Below are 11,330 nucleotides of genomic sequence, written 5' to 3' on the forward strand. Positions count from 1 at the left end.
TCGTTTGCTATGCGAAGCCATTATTCAACTCACTATGTCGCAATTATTCCAGCACTTGCTGCTTCTTCAACGACTGCTCCTCGTCTGGAAATGAGAAAGGCTTTGCTTCAGCTACAAGTGGGGATACTACTCAGTGGAGACCCTCATATTTTTGGTACTTAATAATAGGTCCTTGTCGCTGGTTTCGCTTCAGCTTTTCCGGTATTGGTGGGATAGCGCGTGAGACACGCACGTTTCGCTCACCGGTGTGTGGGCATTTTGTACATTGGATGAGACCATTGTGCGGACAATGAGGACGAAGATAGTAAATCAAATGCAGGATGTTTATCTCTTTTTCCTCGGACCATCGGGTTCATACTGTACAGCTCTGGGATCAATATAGTAGGCCAGAGGATTGTCTGATCTCGACGACCTTGCAGTATCTACGTATCATGCAGTACTCTAGAGGCTGACCTGGATGTATGATAGGTAAGCACATATAATCCATGATGTGGCTAGAATAGATGTATACTATAATTCTTTCATAATCTTACTCCACAAAGGATGGAATTGCGGACTGTGTCTTATACTTATACACAACAAGAGGCTTGTACAACCCGTTCCAAATAGTTCAAGCTCATACTTTTACTCACAATCAACTGGGTATATAACCTGGCATCATATCTGCATAATAGACACAAGTTGTATCAATGATAGAGGCGCATACTCCCTTAGATCCCACCACGTCATGACACTGAAAGCCCATCAACATATAGAAATTTGAGCTTGTCCTATGCTGTGTAGTGTGGAAAGTTTTTACTTATTGTATTATCGCTTAACCCAGAGTCTATATGCCCACGCTGCAAGTTTAGTACTAGGAGCCACTAGCCAACATGATGAGATTCAATACTAGTATATTCTAGCTATACATGACATACTCTCACTCTACTGCGTTTACCCACCTTCCAACCTCTCAGATGAATTTCGAGAGTATTAACCATCATCAGCAGCAGCAATATGTTTGCCTACTACTCAAACTGCCCATTTGCATCGATATCCAAAAAAAAAAACATTGTCTGTCTTGTCCTTCACTGCGTCGAAGACCCTCGCCTTCACTACGTCGATAACACAAGATGCCCTTCTTTGTTTCCCACCAGCATTGGAATTTCTACTCTATACAGAGATGGAAACTTCTTCTAGACGCATTTTCAATCTACTTCATCTTTTCCATCCGATCTTGACTTCCCCTGGGATACTTCTCATCAACCACATCCCCTCGTGTGCTTCAACCCAGTGGTAGCAACACCAAGTCAACATGACCCAATTGGTTGTTCACTGGTTCGCGTGCAATCACTTCTACCCTGAATGGAGGAACACACCCATACCTCCTTGGGCATCCCCTGGAACTATCCTACGCCCTACAGCTGCATTACACGGATACGACTGCACCGTTTGTCTTGATCCGCCAAGCAAGATCCAAGAGGCACGAAAGTCCGTTCTGATGACCGCCGCTGCCCTCTCAAAGATTATCGATATCCCCGTTAACGATGGCGGATTCATGCACGGGGTCATTCGATTCTATGCCCGAGGCGACCATCTAAGATGGCTACAGCCGCCTACCCCTGATGCGCAACTTTTGGCACCCGACCCATATTTGCATGCATTGATGATGGAATCGTGGAGGAACACATTGGGCGAGTTGTACTTCTGGACTAGGCCTGGTTATCTCTTCGATGTTGCTCTGGCTGAGGTGAAGCGGTCAGAGCCAGACAACTACGAGCTCCTCAATTGGTCTGGGACGAACTATATGCCAATTTGTCCGTACTATTACGTGTCGATGTCACCAATGGCGCAGCCCGTTGTCAAGCCAGTGCAGAGCTCTTATGATTCGGCACAGAGATCTCCCCTGGGATCACAGACTTCGTCCAATCTAGTACAGACACCTATGAGGAAACCAGAGTCTAGAGTTGGTTCGACACAGTCCTCTTTCGATACAGCCCGGACTGCTTCTTCAGATCAGAGCCTCTCTTCCCGCGTGAGCCAGAGTCCCTGCCATGAGGATATCATACAGCAGGTAGGTACCCAGAACAATACCACTACGGCTATGCAGAATGTCCAGACCTCCCAGGTGTCTCTGCCCTTTGTGAGAATGGACCCCTCTGTGGCCCTAGATGATCCTTTCGTTATCGAGCCTATTTCGGTATCCCCAAACTCATATACTCAGATGGTTCCATCACTAACTGTGTGGCAGGGGGAGGGTAGCTGGTCAAGGCAAGACGACCATATTGCCGACCTGAAGCGCCAACTCAGACTACCCGGGCCAATGGTGAGGAATGTATCACCAGACCTTGGTTCCCCGACACCTTCAACTCCTGAAAGGATATCTGCGAGAGAAATCAATCGAAGGAGAGATTCGGAGAAGCCCTACAAGCCCACTTCACTCGCCAATGGTACTTCTGCATCTTGCGATGATGATGAAACTTGGTCTATGGAAGATGCCTCGGAATCGTCTTTCAAGGACGCAGTTAACGCTCGTTCCGAGTCTGCATCTTCCTCCGCTGGCAGCCCCGTGGTGGCTTCGAAGAACGATAACAATCTAAGATCACCTGTGCGCAACACTAGTGATGTTCCACCTACCACTTGCACAACCGTCGAGCCCTCCCTGCTCGTGCTTGAAAATGGCCTCAAAATGTATCCCTCTATCGAACCCTCGTATGATGTTGCTGCAATCAGACCTCGATCACTCTCGCCCGCAGAGAATCCCGAACATGGGCTCCAAGTTGGCTCCCCAGATGGCAAGAATGCGGAAGTTGCAGACTCGCTAGCTTTTAATATTGGAACGGAGGACGGCTCTAATACGGATCTATTCACAGCTACTTTGGATCAGTATACTGTAGAGCAGCTGGCCGCGCGGCAACTCACAAAGACTCCAGAATTAGAAAGCAACCCGAACGAATATGGCTTTGGGTTCGGTTTTGAACACAATTTATTTGATGGATTCAACTTTTTGCTGCCCGAAGAACAAACTGAAATACCTTTGGAATCGAATATGATGATCTGAAAGGAATGATGGTTTGTGCAGCAAGAGAGAAATGCGGCCTTGTCCTTCGACTCACGATTTCATGATATCTATGCTTCTCTTTGGGTTCATTTGCATTCACTTTAAGTCTTTTTTCATGCTTCATCGAACTTTCTTTTCATGTCTTCATTCGCATATGTACACATAGTTCTTTTTCGTCCATACTTTTTCCTTTCTAATTATCTGCTGGGGTTATTCCGGATATCGGATCGTTGCTTCCTGGGGGATACGGAGTGAATGGCAAGGAGGGAGTCATTAGCTTCGGTCTTATTGACGTGATCGTTTTATCGCATTTACGGGGTTTTCTGATTCCTAGCAAGACAATTGCACTTTAAGAGCTTGTCTTATAACATCTAATAATAGTCATGTGATCTCCAACTACCCCAGAACCACGTGCCGACGGCAAGCTGAATCGGCTTATGCGGGAAGTGCATAACTACAGGGAGTAAGCAGCATAAAAATGGGGCCGAGGAAGAGAGATTGTAGTCTACCCCGGGCAGTTCCGTACCATACCGTAAGGGAAACCATTGGTTGCTCCTGGCAGAAAAAGCAACCCGCGGTACCAATAAACAGCGGGAAACTATTATCATATCACCAGCCACATGTTTCTCGGTTCGTCCGAGGCCAGCCCAGCCCGCGCGGCAAAGTAGCAGCTACTACTACTTAGTTACTAGGACTTTAGCTCCTCCTTTCTTATCCCCATCATTACTACCACACGCCCCCCCAGCCCCCTCCGCTCTCCCCTCCCTTAGACAGAGACTTGCGATGTGACTTGCAGCTCACCGCGACCCATCCCAGTCTATGCGCCACTATTAAGCCCCAAGTTCAGTGTGATCGCGATGTCCTTTCCTTACTCCCAGGATGCTCGCCGCCGGCGGGTCGGAGCCGGCGCCGGCTTCAGCTCCACTGGTAATCGGACCGTCCTGGGATACTGGGTGCCTCTTGCTGTTACCGTGGGCATCGCAACTGTTAGCATTGCAGCCTGGATCTGGAGCGAACGCAGCGAGGACGATGACGATAATAATAACAATAACGACCGCGATACTACTACTATCCCCCCTCCGCACGATGACCGCTTCCCCGCCCCCGAGGGATACCCTCATGGCGAATATGCGGACGATTACGCCCGTTCAACCGCTACGGATATACCAGGGGATGATGCTAGCATGATGGCGCGCATGCAGGGTGCGCTGCGCCGCACTCCTAGTCCCCAGCAGATCTTCGATGGCGCTAGCAAGAAGGTTGCTGCGGGAGTCGCTGCCGCGGGAGCTTTCGTGGGTGGTGCGCTGACCTCGATTCGTGAGGAAGATAGGGGTGACTTCGAGGATCATTCTCGCTGGTCGGAGGAGGTCGCTTCGAGAGCTCAGCGCGCGGAACAGCCTGCGCCAACTATGACGGGGGCGTTACCGGTTCGTGATGTTGGTGTTGGCGGCCCAGTGTCTGCTACGAAGAAGAGGACTGTTGCGATTGTGGTCTCGTCGGAGTCTGCGCAGGTGGATCCGGATGATATCGTTTCGCAGCATGTGGTAAGTCTTGATCGTTTGGTGTAGGTGCTAAAGCGGGTTATGCTAATGGTCTTTTGCTTTCTGCGCAGTCTATCCTTTCTCATCTCCCCGAACACGTCAACCTGGATACGGCCAGGGTCTTCATCATGATCTATGCCCCCGGTCTCAAGCACGCCCCGAAGCAGGGAAGCTCCTCTCAGCCGGACTTGTCTGTTGCCTCTTCCTATTCCAACATCGCCCCCGAAGAAGCTGTTGCGTCTGGTGAGCTTCTCGAGGGAGAGTCGCCCTCGGAATCTCGCCAGGTTGATGAAGACGAGGGGTCTACACCATTGTTCAAGACGATGTACACCCAGGCGCAGGCACTTGTGGAGAAGGAGAACACCATCATGCCCTTCAGCACCGCGACAGGGTTTGTGCATCTTCTTCGCCACCTTTCTCCGGAGGTAGTGTATGTTCAGGAGTCCCTTACCGGGGAAGCAGGAGAGCATGTAAAGCTCATCTCTGGCTGGGTTCGGGATACGGTCATCGTCGTCGGAGGCGAAATCGGTCACGGTGGTCTTGTTGACAGCGATGATGAGTCTGCTCTTGCAGACAAGGGCGAGAAATGGTGGCAGAAGGAGGGTGTCACCGGCATTGGCAAGCGGATCAATGTGGTCGATGTCCACCGCATTGGTGATGATTGGAGGCGGAGGGTGTCTGGGCACGACTAGACTAAAGCCGAGTATTGGATATTTCGATGTCTCAGCGTTGGCTAAACGTCTCGGTTACCTTGCGTATAGGTGTGCCTTATGTTATTTTGATGAACCTTCTCTTTTCTTGTTATTGATTCCCCTGTCTCGATGAGATGAAGAGGATTTGCTCTTCATGTTGTTTACCCCTGTGTGAATATTGATTGCATGATGACCGCGAAGCATGGTCTACTTAGCTTCTACGGAAACGATATGTTGAATGAAATGAGCCTTTGCACATAGCAGTGAGTTTACGAGTTAACATCCTCAAGAGTATAATCTCTGTAGTATAAATTCTGTATAAAGTTTCGTCATATGTGGTCAACACTCAAGTGGCACATGATGTATGTATGATACTCATGTGTTGATAGCCATGGTGCGTAGTACTTAAACGACTCATCCACCACCTAATTTCCGCAGCCAACACCACACATTCAGTTCCAACCGAATAAGCTGTGTATACCCAATAATTCAGCAATGGAAGATGGTATGTGAAATGAAAATCCCCATGTTATAAATTTGTACTTATTACTACCTGCACTCCTCTACACTTTTCTAGTTTGCATGCTTTATATGTTATAATTATGCTTCCAAAATCTTTTCTGCCTTTTCATTTCTTATTTTTTTCGCTATTCATTCACTTCCCATATCTCTGCCTCAGGTTCCTTATTATATTCACTTTCTTTACAATCTTTCAAACTCTTTCTACACACCTTCATTCCCTCCTATCTCTCCTACATAATCTTCACGGGCTTATTTCATAAACTACACACACTCCTCTCCCAATTGTCCCATATCTATTCACTCCATATCCAGTCCACCCATCCTGATAATCATTCTCAATCATGGCTTCCTTGAAATCTGACATCTTTTCGGAGCCACTTCCAGGTCTTTCCCGTCAAAGCATATCAGATGATCCGGTTATCAACGGAATTAGCGCACCATACAATATTCTTGCTGATTTGCCACCCTCCTATCAACTACGCTCATATCAGTCATGCTCAACTTCGAAACGGTTACAGACTGCGCTGAAGGCCATTTACACCGAACTGGAGCAGAATGGAGGGGATGGAAACCAATGGCTGGTCCTCATGGGCATGCCCCAAACGACCATTGACAGGCTGAGCGAAGCTGATGACATACTGCCCGATATTGGAGTTCGGTTCATGTGGGAAGCAAATACAGGGCTCTTCAAGGTCGTACCATCTGCTTCACATGATTTCACTACGACAGAAATAATGCGTTACATCGAAGACCAGAGAGCTCAAATGGGGATACCACGAACAGAAGTTTCCTGGGGGGCTACAACCACAAACCCCGGTACTGTTTCGACACACGGCAAGCAACCTGACCATAGCTTTTACCCTTCGAGCCGCCCGCCTTCTTTTGGCCAGCTAAGTGGATGGCCGACACTTGTTTTCGAAACTGGTGTCTCAGAATCTATGGCAAAGCTCCGGCGCGACGCAACCTGGTGGTTTCAGAATTCTTCTGGAGACACTAGAATTGTACTTATTGTCTCGATCAAATCCAGGAGCAGAGAAGTACGCCTTGAGAAATGGCAACTTGCCCCTCCCAACATAGGTAGACCGGGTACTACTAGACAACTTATCGACCAATTACGCCAGCAACCCGACCAAATGCCACCTCTAGTCCAGCAGCCCGCAAATATGCAGCTCGCATTTTCTATTCAGGAGGTAGTCATTACGCCAACGTCGATAATCGGACAGCCTCTTGTGATCCCATTCAGGGCTATGTTTGATCGGCAACCTACTGGAGCCGAGCGAGATATAGTCATAGATAATGTGGGCTTTCGCGAGATTTCACGTTTCATATGAGTGACAAGTACAAAGCCACGTTGGTGTGTTTGTTTCGTCCATCATCAGCCTGCTAAGACCCCCAAAGCCCAAGGGCACCCCTGAGTCGCTAACCGCAAGATGCTTTCCACAGAGCCCCAAGGGCCACTACTACGGTATTATGATGACTATACTCTCTACAGATTGCCTTTTTGTACTTAGTTTCAATCAAATTGCCTAGATATTGAATAACACCGTAGTAGTTGGTCTTCAGGTTATGTATCGAGAATGACAAATTAGATGTTAGCCATTACTAGAATGATTTCTAATTTTTCAGAGTGGAAGGAATACAAATCTTCTTCAGTAGCCTGTCATACAGATGAATAGAAGATATAATATCTGGAATACTCCATATCGCAGGCGCGCGACACTAAACCCAAAGCGGTAGTCAGGTGACCCCGACCTCCTTCACGTCGCCCGCGGCTTGGCATCATACAAACTCCCTTTGCAGAGCCACAACCGACCGTCGACGACTCTTCCCACTCGCTCCGAGCCTCCCCTGCCTTCCTTGCAGGTGTCTGTTCGATGGACTTTCATACCCTTTGTCTGTAGCGACCCGCGCTTTGTGCAAGTGTTCGCATTGAATCGGGCCAGTTCGTTGTCGTGCCGCCCCCGATCTCCGCTCCCCACATGTCTCGCGCTCCGGCTGTATCATCAACCACGACTCACGGCCCTGTCCTCATCCTTCCTGGATCCGGTTCCCCCAAGGTCGCATTTATCAGCTTGCGACCATAATCGCGCCGCGGTTCATCTCCGAGACTATGGCGACCGCAATTTCGAAGCCGACCTCGCATACCCCTAAGATGAAGCGACCGCCCCCGCCTTTCGTCCAGACCGGAGTGAACGGAGTCAAGTCTCAACAATCCTCCTCTTCTTCTCCTCCCTCCTCCGCGAAACGTCTGCCCGGTTCGAACCAACCGGCTTCAGCAAGCTCCGCCGGCGGCCCGACGTCAAATGGCGTCAATGGCGCGGCTAATGCGGCTGCCGGCTCGAACAAGGCTACTCAGAATCGACCTAAGAAGGAAGCGCAAAAGCCCGGTGACCAGGCTGCGCGGTTACAAAAACCATTGTTAAGGTCCTTATCCATTGACAATGATCGTCGCGCAGGGAACAGGTGTCCCGAGCCATATGGTAAGCTCTCAACCCGATCCACATGCGGAGCCCCTGCGTACTGACCATCGGGTGCGTCATAGTCAAAACGTCGTCTTACATCCTCAAGAAGTTCTCCAAATGCCCGCCCTCGCTTATCCTCCACCTTCACCCAACACATTTCCGCTTCGAGCAACAAGATGGAAGCTTCCCTTATAATTCCGAGATGAAGGTCATCATCGAACATATTCGTGCCGGAACCGTTCCCCATGATATGATGGAGGAGCTGTTGCGGGCTAATGTCCGATTCTATGAAGGCACGCTTCCACATGCCTCAACTTCACCTCTATCTGGTGGACTTGGCTAACCTCTGTAATTCACAGGCTGCCTCATCGTTCGCGTGGTCGATCACAAGTCGGTGTCAGCCCAGGCCAGGAAGTCGACTGCGCCGACTTCCAACGAGAATAACACCCCGTTCTCGATTCATAACTATAACGAGCATGTTACACCATCGGCTTATGTGCCCTACCCAAAGCAATCCCAATTAAACTCCGATAAGCCGACCGTCAAGGAAACCCCAACCGGAAATCAACCCGATGCGAAAACCAACGGCGAGCAGTCCGGCGACTCGGAGAATCGTGCAGAGGAAGCTACATCGAACTCCGCTCAACCCAAGCAGCCTCCAAAACCCCGAGTTTTCACTACCGTTCTCCACCCGACTCCACGTTCCTTGCAAGCGGAACTCACTTTGCTTGCCACTACACCCGATCCCAAAGCGGCGAAACAGTCGGCATCAAATGCTGCTTCGCGTCCTCAGCAGTCCTCGTCTACAGCTCCACCATCTCCAGGAGGGACATCCAATCAGACCGAGCGTGGACATCCTGCAAAACGACAGAGAATGTTGGTTGAACCTCAGGAGTTTCTGGAATGTGAAGCGAGATTGACAAGAGCACTGGCTCCACCTCTCTTCTTGGATCCTGTCAACAGTTTCGACGCTGTGCAAGATCTGCTGAAAATCATGGAGAGCCCACTCCACCGCGATCCGCCACCCTCACCAAAGAGGAGGAAGCGTACCGTGGCTGAGCTCGCTGCTGACGAGGCGCTGGCTGCCGAGGAAGAGAGATTCATGCTCATCATGGATGAACGACTGGAGCCTACCTCCTCCGGTGGTGCTGGAGGGCCGAAATCCGCGGTTGTGGATGATACGGGTGGTGGTGCACCATTTGAGCCTCGCTTCTCAAGGTTCAAGACGCTTGAGAATATCCGTATGCAGCATGAGGAGAAGGCCAAGCGCGAACATGAAGTCAAGATGAAACAGGAGTTGGCTAAACGACAACAGCAAGAGCAGGAGAGGGAGAAACGTCGCCTTCTGGAGCAGCGACAGAATGAAGAGCATGCTAAGGAAGAGGCTCGTAGACAGCACTTTGCCGCGCAGGCTCAGGCGCAACTTGCGGCGCAGCAGCAGCAGCAGCAGCAGCAGCAGCAGCAGCAACAGCAGCAACAGCAGCAACAGCAGCAGAATCGGCATGTCATGGCGCAAACTAACGGGGTTAGCCAAGCGCCGCAGTCTTCGCCGGTGGTCCGTAACCAGACACCTCACAACACCTCTTCGCCTGTTGTTGGCAACACAATGGCCGCACAAGCAAGTGTTCCTATGAGCATGACGCCTTCTATGCAGGGAGCAGGCAGCCCCCCTAGGCCGCCATCTGCATTGCAGCACGCCCATCCTACAGTTATGAGCCATCCGATGGCACCTTCCAGAAGCCAACAGGGACAGAGCCGACACGGGACACCACAGATGACTCAAGGAACGCCAGCAATGTCTCATGCTACACCTATCATGCGCAATGTAACACCAACACAGCGTATGAGCCACGCCAGCCCGAGTCACACGACGATGGCCCCAACACCGGTGATGAACCAGGCTACCATGATGGGAACACCACAAATGGGAGGCGGAATGGGCCTTACACCTCAACAGCAACAGCAGATGCTATTGCAGCAGAGGCAACAACTTCTCGCCCAGCAAGGGCATATGGTACAGAATCAGTTCTCGCCCAAGCAAGTAGCTCAGATGCAGGCCAACGCACATGCGCAGCAGAACATTCAAGCCCATCAGCAGCAGATGCTACAAGCCCAGCAGCAGAATTTCCAGGCACAGCCCAAGTTCCCGAATCCACAAGCCTATCAGGCTCAGTTGATGCGTGCGCAGCTCGCGCAGATGCACATGGCTCAGCAGCAGCAACAGCAACAGCAACAGCAACAGCAGCAACCGCAACAGCAGCAAGGCCAGCAATCACAGAATCAACAGGGACAGGTACACCAAAACAGCCCACATATGAACCCTCAACAGCAGCAAATGCTAATGGCGGCGGCTCAGGCCAATGGAGGTCATCTGCCACAAAATATGCAAGGAGTAAATTTGGCACAGAACGTCATCACTCCACAGCGCTACCAGCAATTGTTCACTCAGCGATTGGTACGGCTTAGGCAAGAAATGGCGGCTCGATTGATGCCACAGTACGGTTCACCGTCTCAGTTCCCACCACATATACAACGACAGTACACCACGGGACTGGAACAGAATGCCAAAGCTTGGGTTCATGACATTGTTCGACGAGAGCGCGAGCTGATTCAGCAACGTGCCAACCAGGTTGCTCATGTTCAAGCTCAGGTGATGCAGCAGCAACATCAGCAACAGCAACAGCAACAAAACATGATGCAGAACGCCCGGGGAAGTAGCTGATTTGCTTTACCTTCTTTTTCCTTTCATTCTAACTACAATACGCCGCAGGGCTATTCTTTCATCTTTACCCTTTTTCTTCAAACCTTACCGTTCTTATACCTTCTATCGGATTTGGAGAGCGCATGGCGCTCCCCACGAACCTCCACGATTATACATTGGGATTATTCTGTTCTTTTTCTTCTTCTTTCCAAATCCCCGCTTATTCTTTCATTCTTTCTTCTTCATTTCTGAGACTGTGCATAAGGTATTGGGATCCAAGGCAAAAAAGGTTGGCGTTTTTATTTTTTTGTAAGACTTGGGCCTCCTTTTCTTCTTTTTTGGTATCCTTATTTATTTTGCTTTGCTTTATTC

At 50.0% G+C, this 11,330-nt stretch overlaps 4 protein-coding genes across 4 annotated transcripts; all 4 read left to right on the forward strand.

Annotated features, from left to right (window-relative positions):
• Positions 1–1,294: 1,294 nt before the first annotated feature.
• On the forward strand, positions 1,295–3,336 carry BO87DRAFT_432801 (uncharacterized protein; the record flags this gene model as incomplete). Its single annotated transcript, XM_025627633.1, has 1 exon — positions 1,295–3,336. The coding sequence occupies one exon, from the start codon at positions 1,295–1,297 to the stop codon at positions 3,038–3,040; it is 1,746 nt and encodes a 581-aa protein (XP_025481396.1). The 3' UTR covers positions 3,041–3,336.
• A 395-nt stretch (positions 3,337–3,731) lies between these two features.
• BO87DRAFT_374931 (uncharacterized protein) lies at positions 3,732–5,535 on the forward strand. The gene is made up of 2 exons (XM_025622906.1): positions 3,732–4,584; positions 4,653–5,535. The coding sequence occupies exons 1-2, from the start codon at positions 3,898–3,900 to the stop codon at positions 5,271–5,273; spliced, it is 1,308 nt and encodes a 435-aa protein (XP_025481397.1). The 5' UTR covers positions 3,732–3,897; the 3' UTR covers positions 5,274–5,535.
• A 183-nt stretch (positions 5,536–5,718) lies between these two features.
• Positions 5,719–7,317, forward strand: BO87DRAFT_374932 (uncharacterized protein). The gene is made up of 2 exons (XM_025622907.1): positions 5,719–5,778; positions 6,180–7,317. The coding sequence occupies exons 1-2, from the start codon at positions 5,769–5,771 to the stop codon at positions 7,124–7,126; spliced, it is 957 nt and encodes a 318-aa protein (XP_025481398.1). The 5' UTR covers positions 5,719–5,768; the 3' UTR covers positions 7,127–7,317.
• Positions 7,318–7,801: 484 nt separating this feature from the next.
• BO87DRAFT_12667 (uncharacterized protein) lies at positions 7,802–11,079 on the forward strand. The gene is made up of 3 exons (XM_025618019.1): positions 7,802–8,275; positions 8,338–8,550; positions 8,617–11,079. The coding sequence occupies exons 1-3, from the start codon at positions 7,906–7,908 to the stop codon at positions 10,977–10,979; spliced, it is 2,946 nt and encodes a 981-aa protein (XP_025481399.1). The 5' UTR covers positions 7,802–7,905; the 3' UTR covers positions 10,980–11,079.
• The last annotated feature ends 251 nt before the right edge of the window (positions 11,080–11,330 follow it).

The sequence above is a fragment of the Aspergillus neoniger genome (assembly GCF_003184625.1).
Source record: "Aspergillus neoniger CBS 115656 unplaced genomic scaffold BO87scaffold_10, whole genome shotgun sequence".
Taxonomy (NCBI): domain Eukaryota; kingdom Fungi; phylum Ascomycota; class Eurotiomycetes; order Eurotiales; family Aspergillaceae; genus Aspergillus; species Aspergillus neoniger.

What these genes read in the sequence shown, in the direction of transcription:
- BO87DRAFT_374931 (XM_025622906.1), top strand. Translation starts at nt 3,898, where the DNA reads ATGTCCTTTCCTTACTCCCAGGATGCTCGCCGCCGGCGGGTCGGAGCC. An exon ending in ATATCGTTTCGCAGCATGTG is followed by an intron (nt 4,585 to 4,652) that starts GTAAGTCTTGAT and finishes CTTTCTGCGCAG; the next exon opens with TCTATCCTTTCTCATCTCCC.
- BO87DRAFT_12667 (XM_025618019.1), top strand. Translation starts at nt 7,906, where the DNA reads ATGGCGACCGCAATTTCGAAGCCGACCTCGCATACCCCTAAGATGAAG. An exon ending in CAGGTGTCCCGAGCCATATG is followed by an intron (nt 8,276 to 8,337) that starts GTAAGCTCTCAA and finishes GGTGCGTCATAG; the next exon opens with TCAAAACGTCGTCTTACATC. An exon ending in TAATGTCCGATTCTATGAAG is followed by an intron (nt 8,551 to 8,616) that starts GCACGCTTCCAC and finishes TGTAATTCACAG; the next exon opens with GCTGCCTCATCGTTCGCGTG.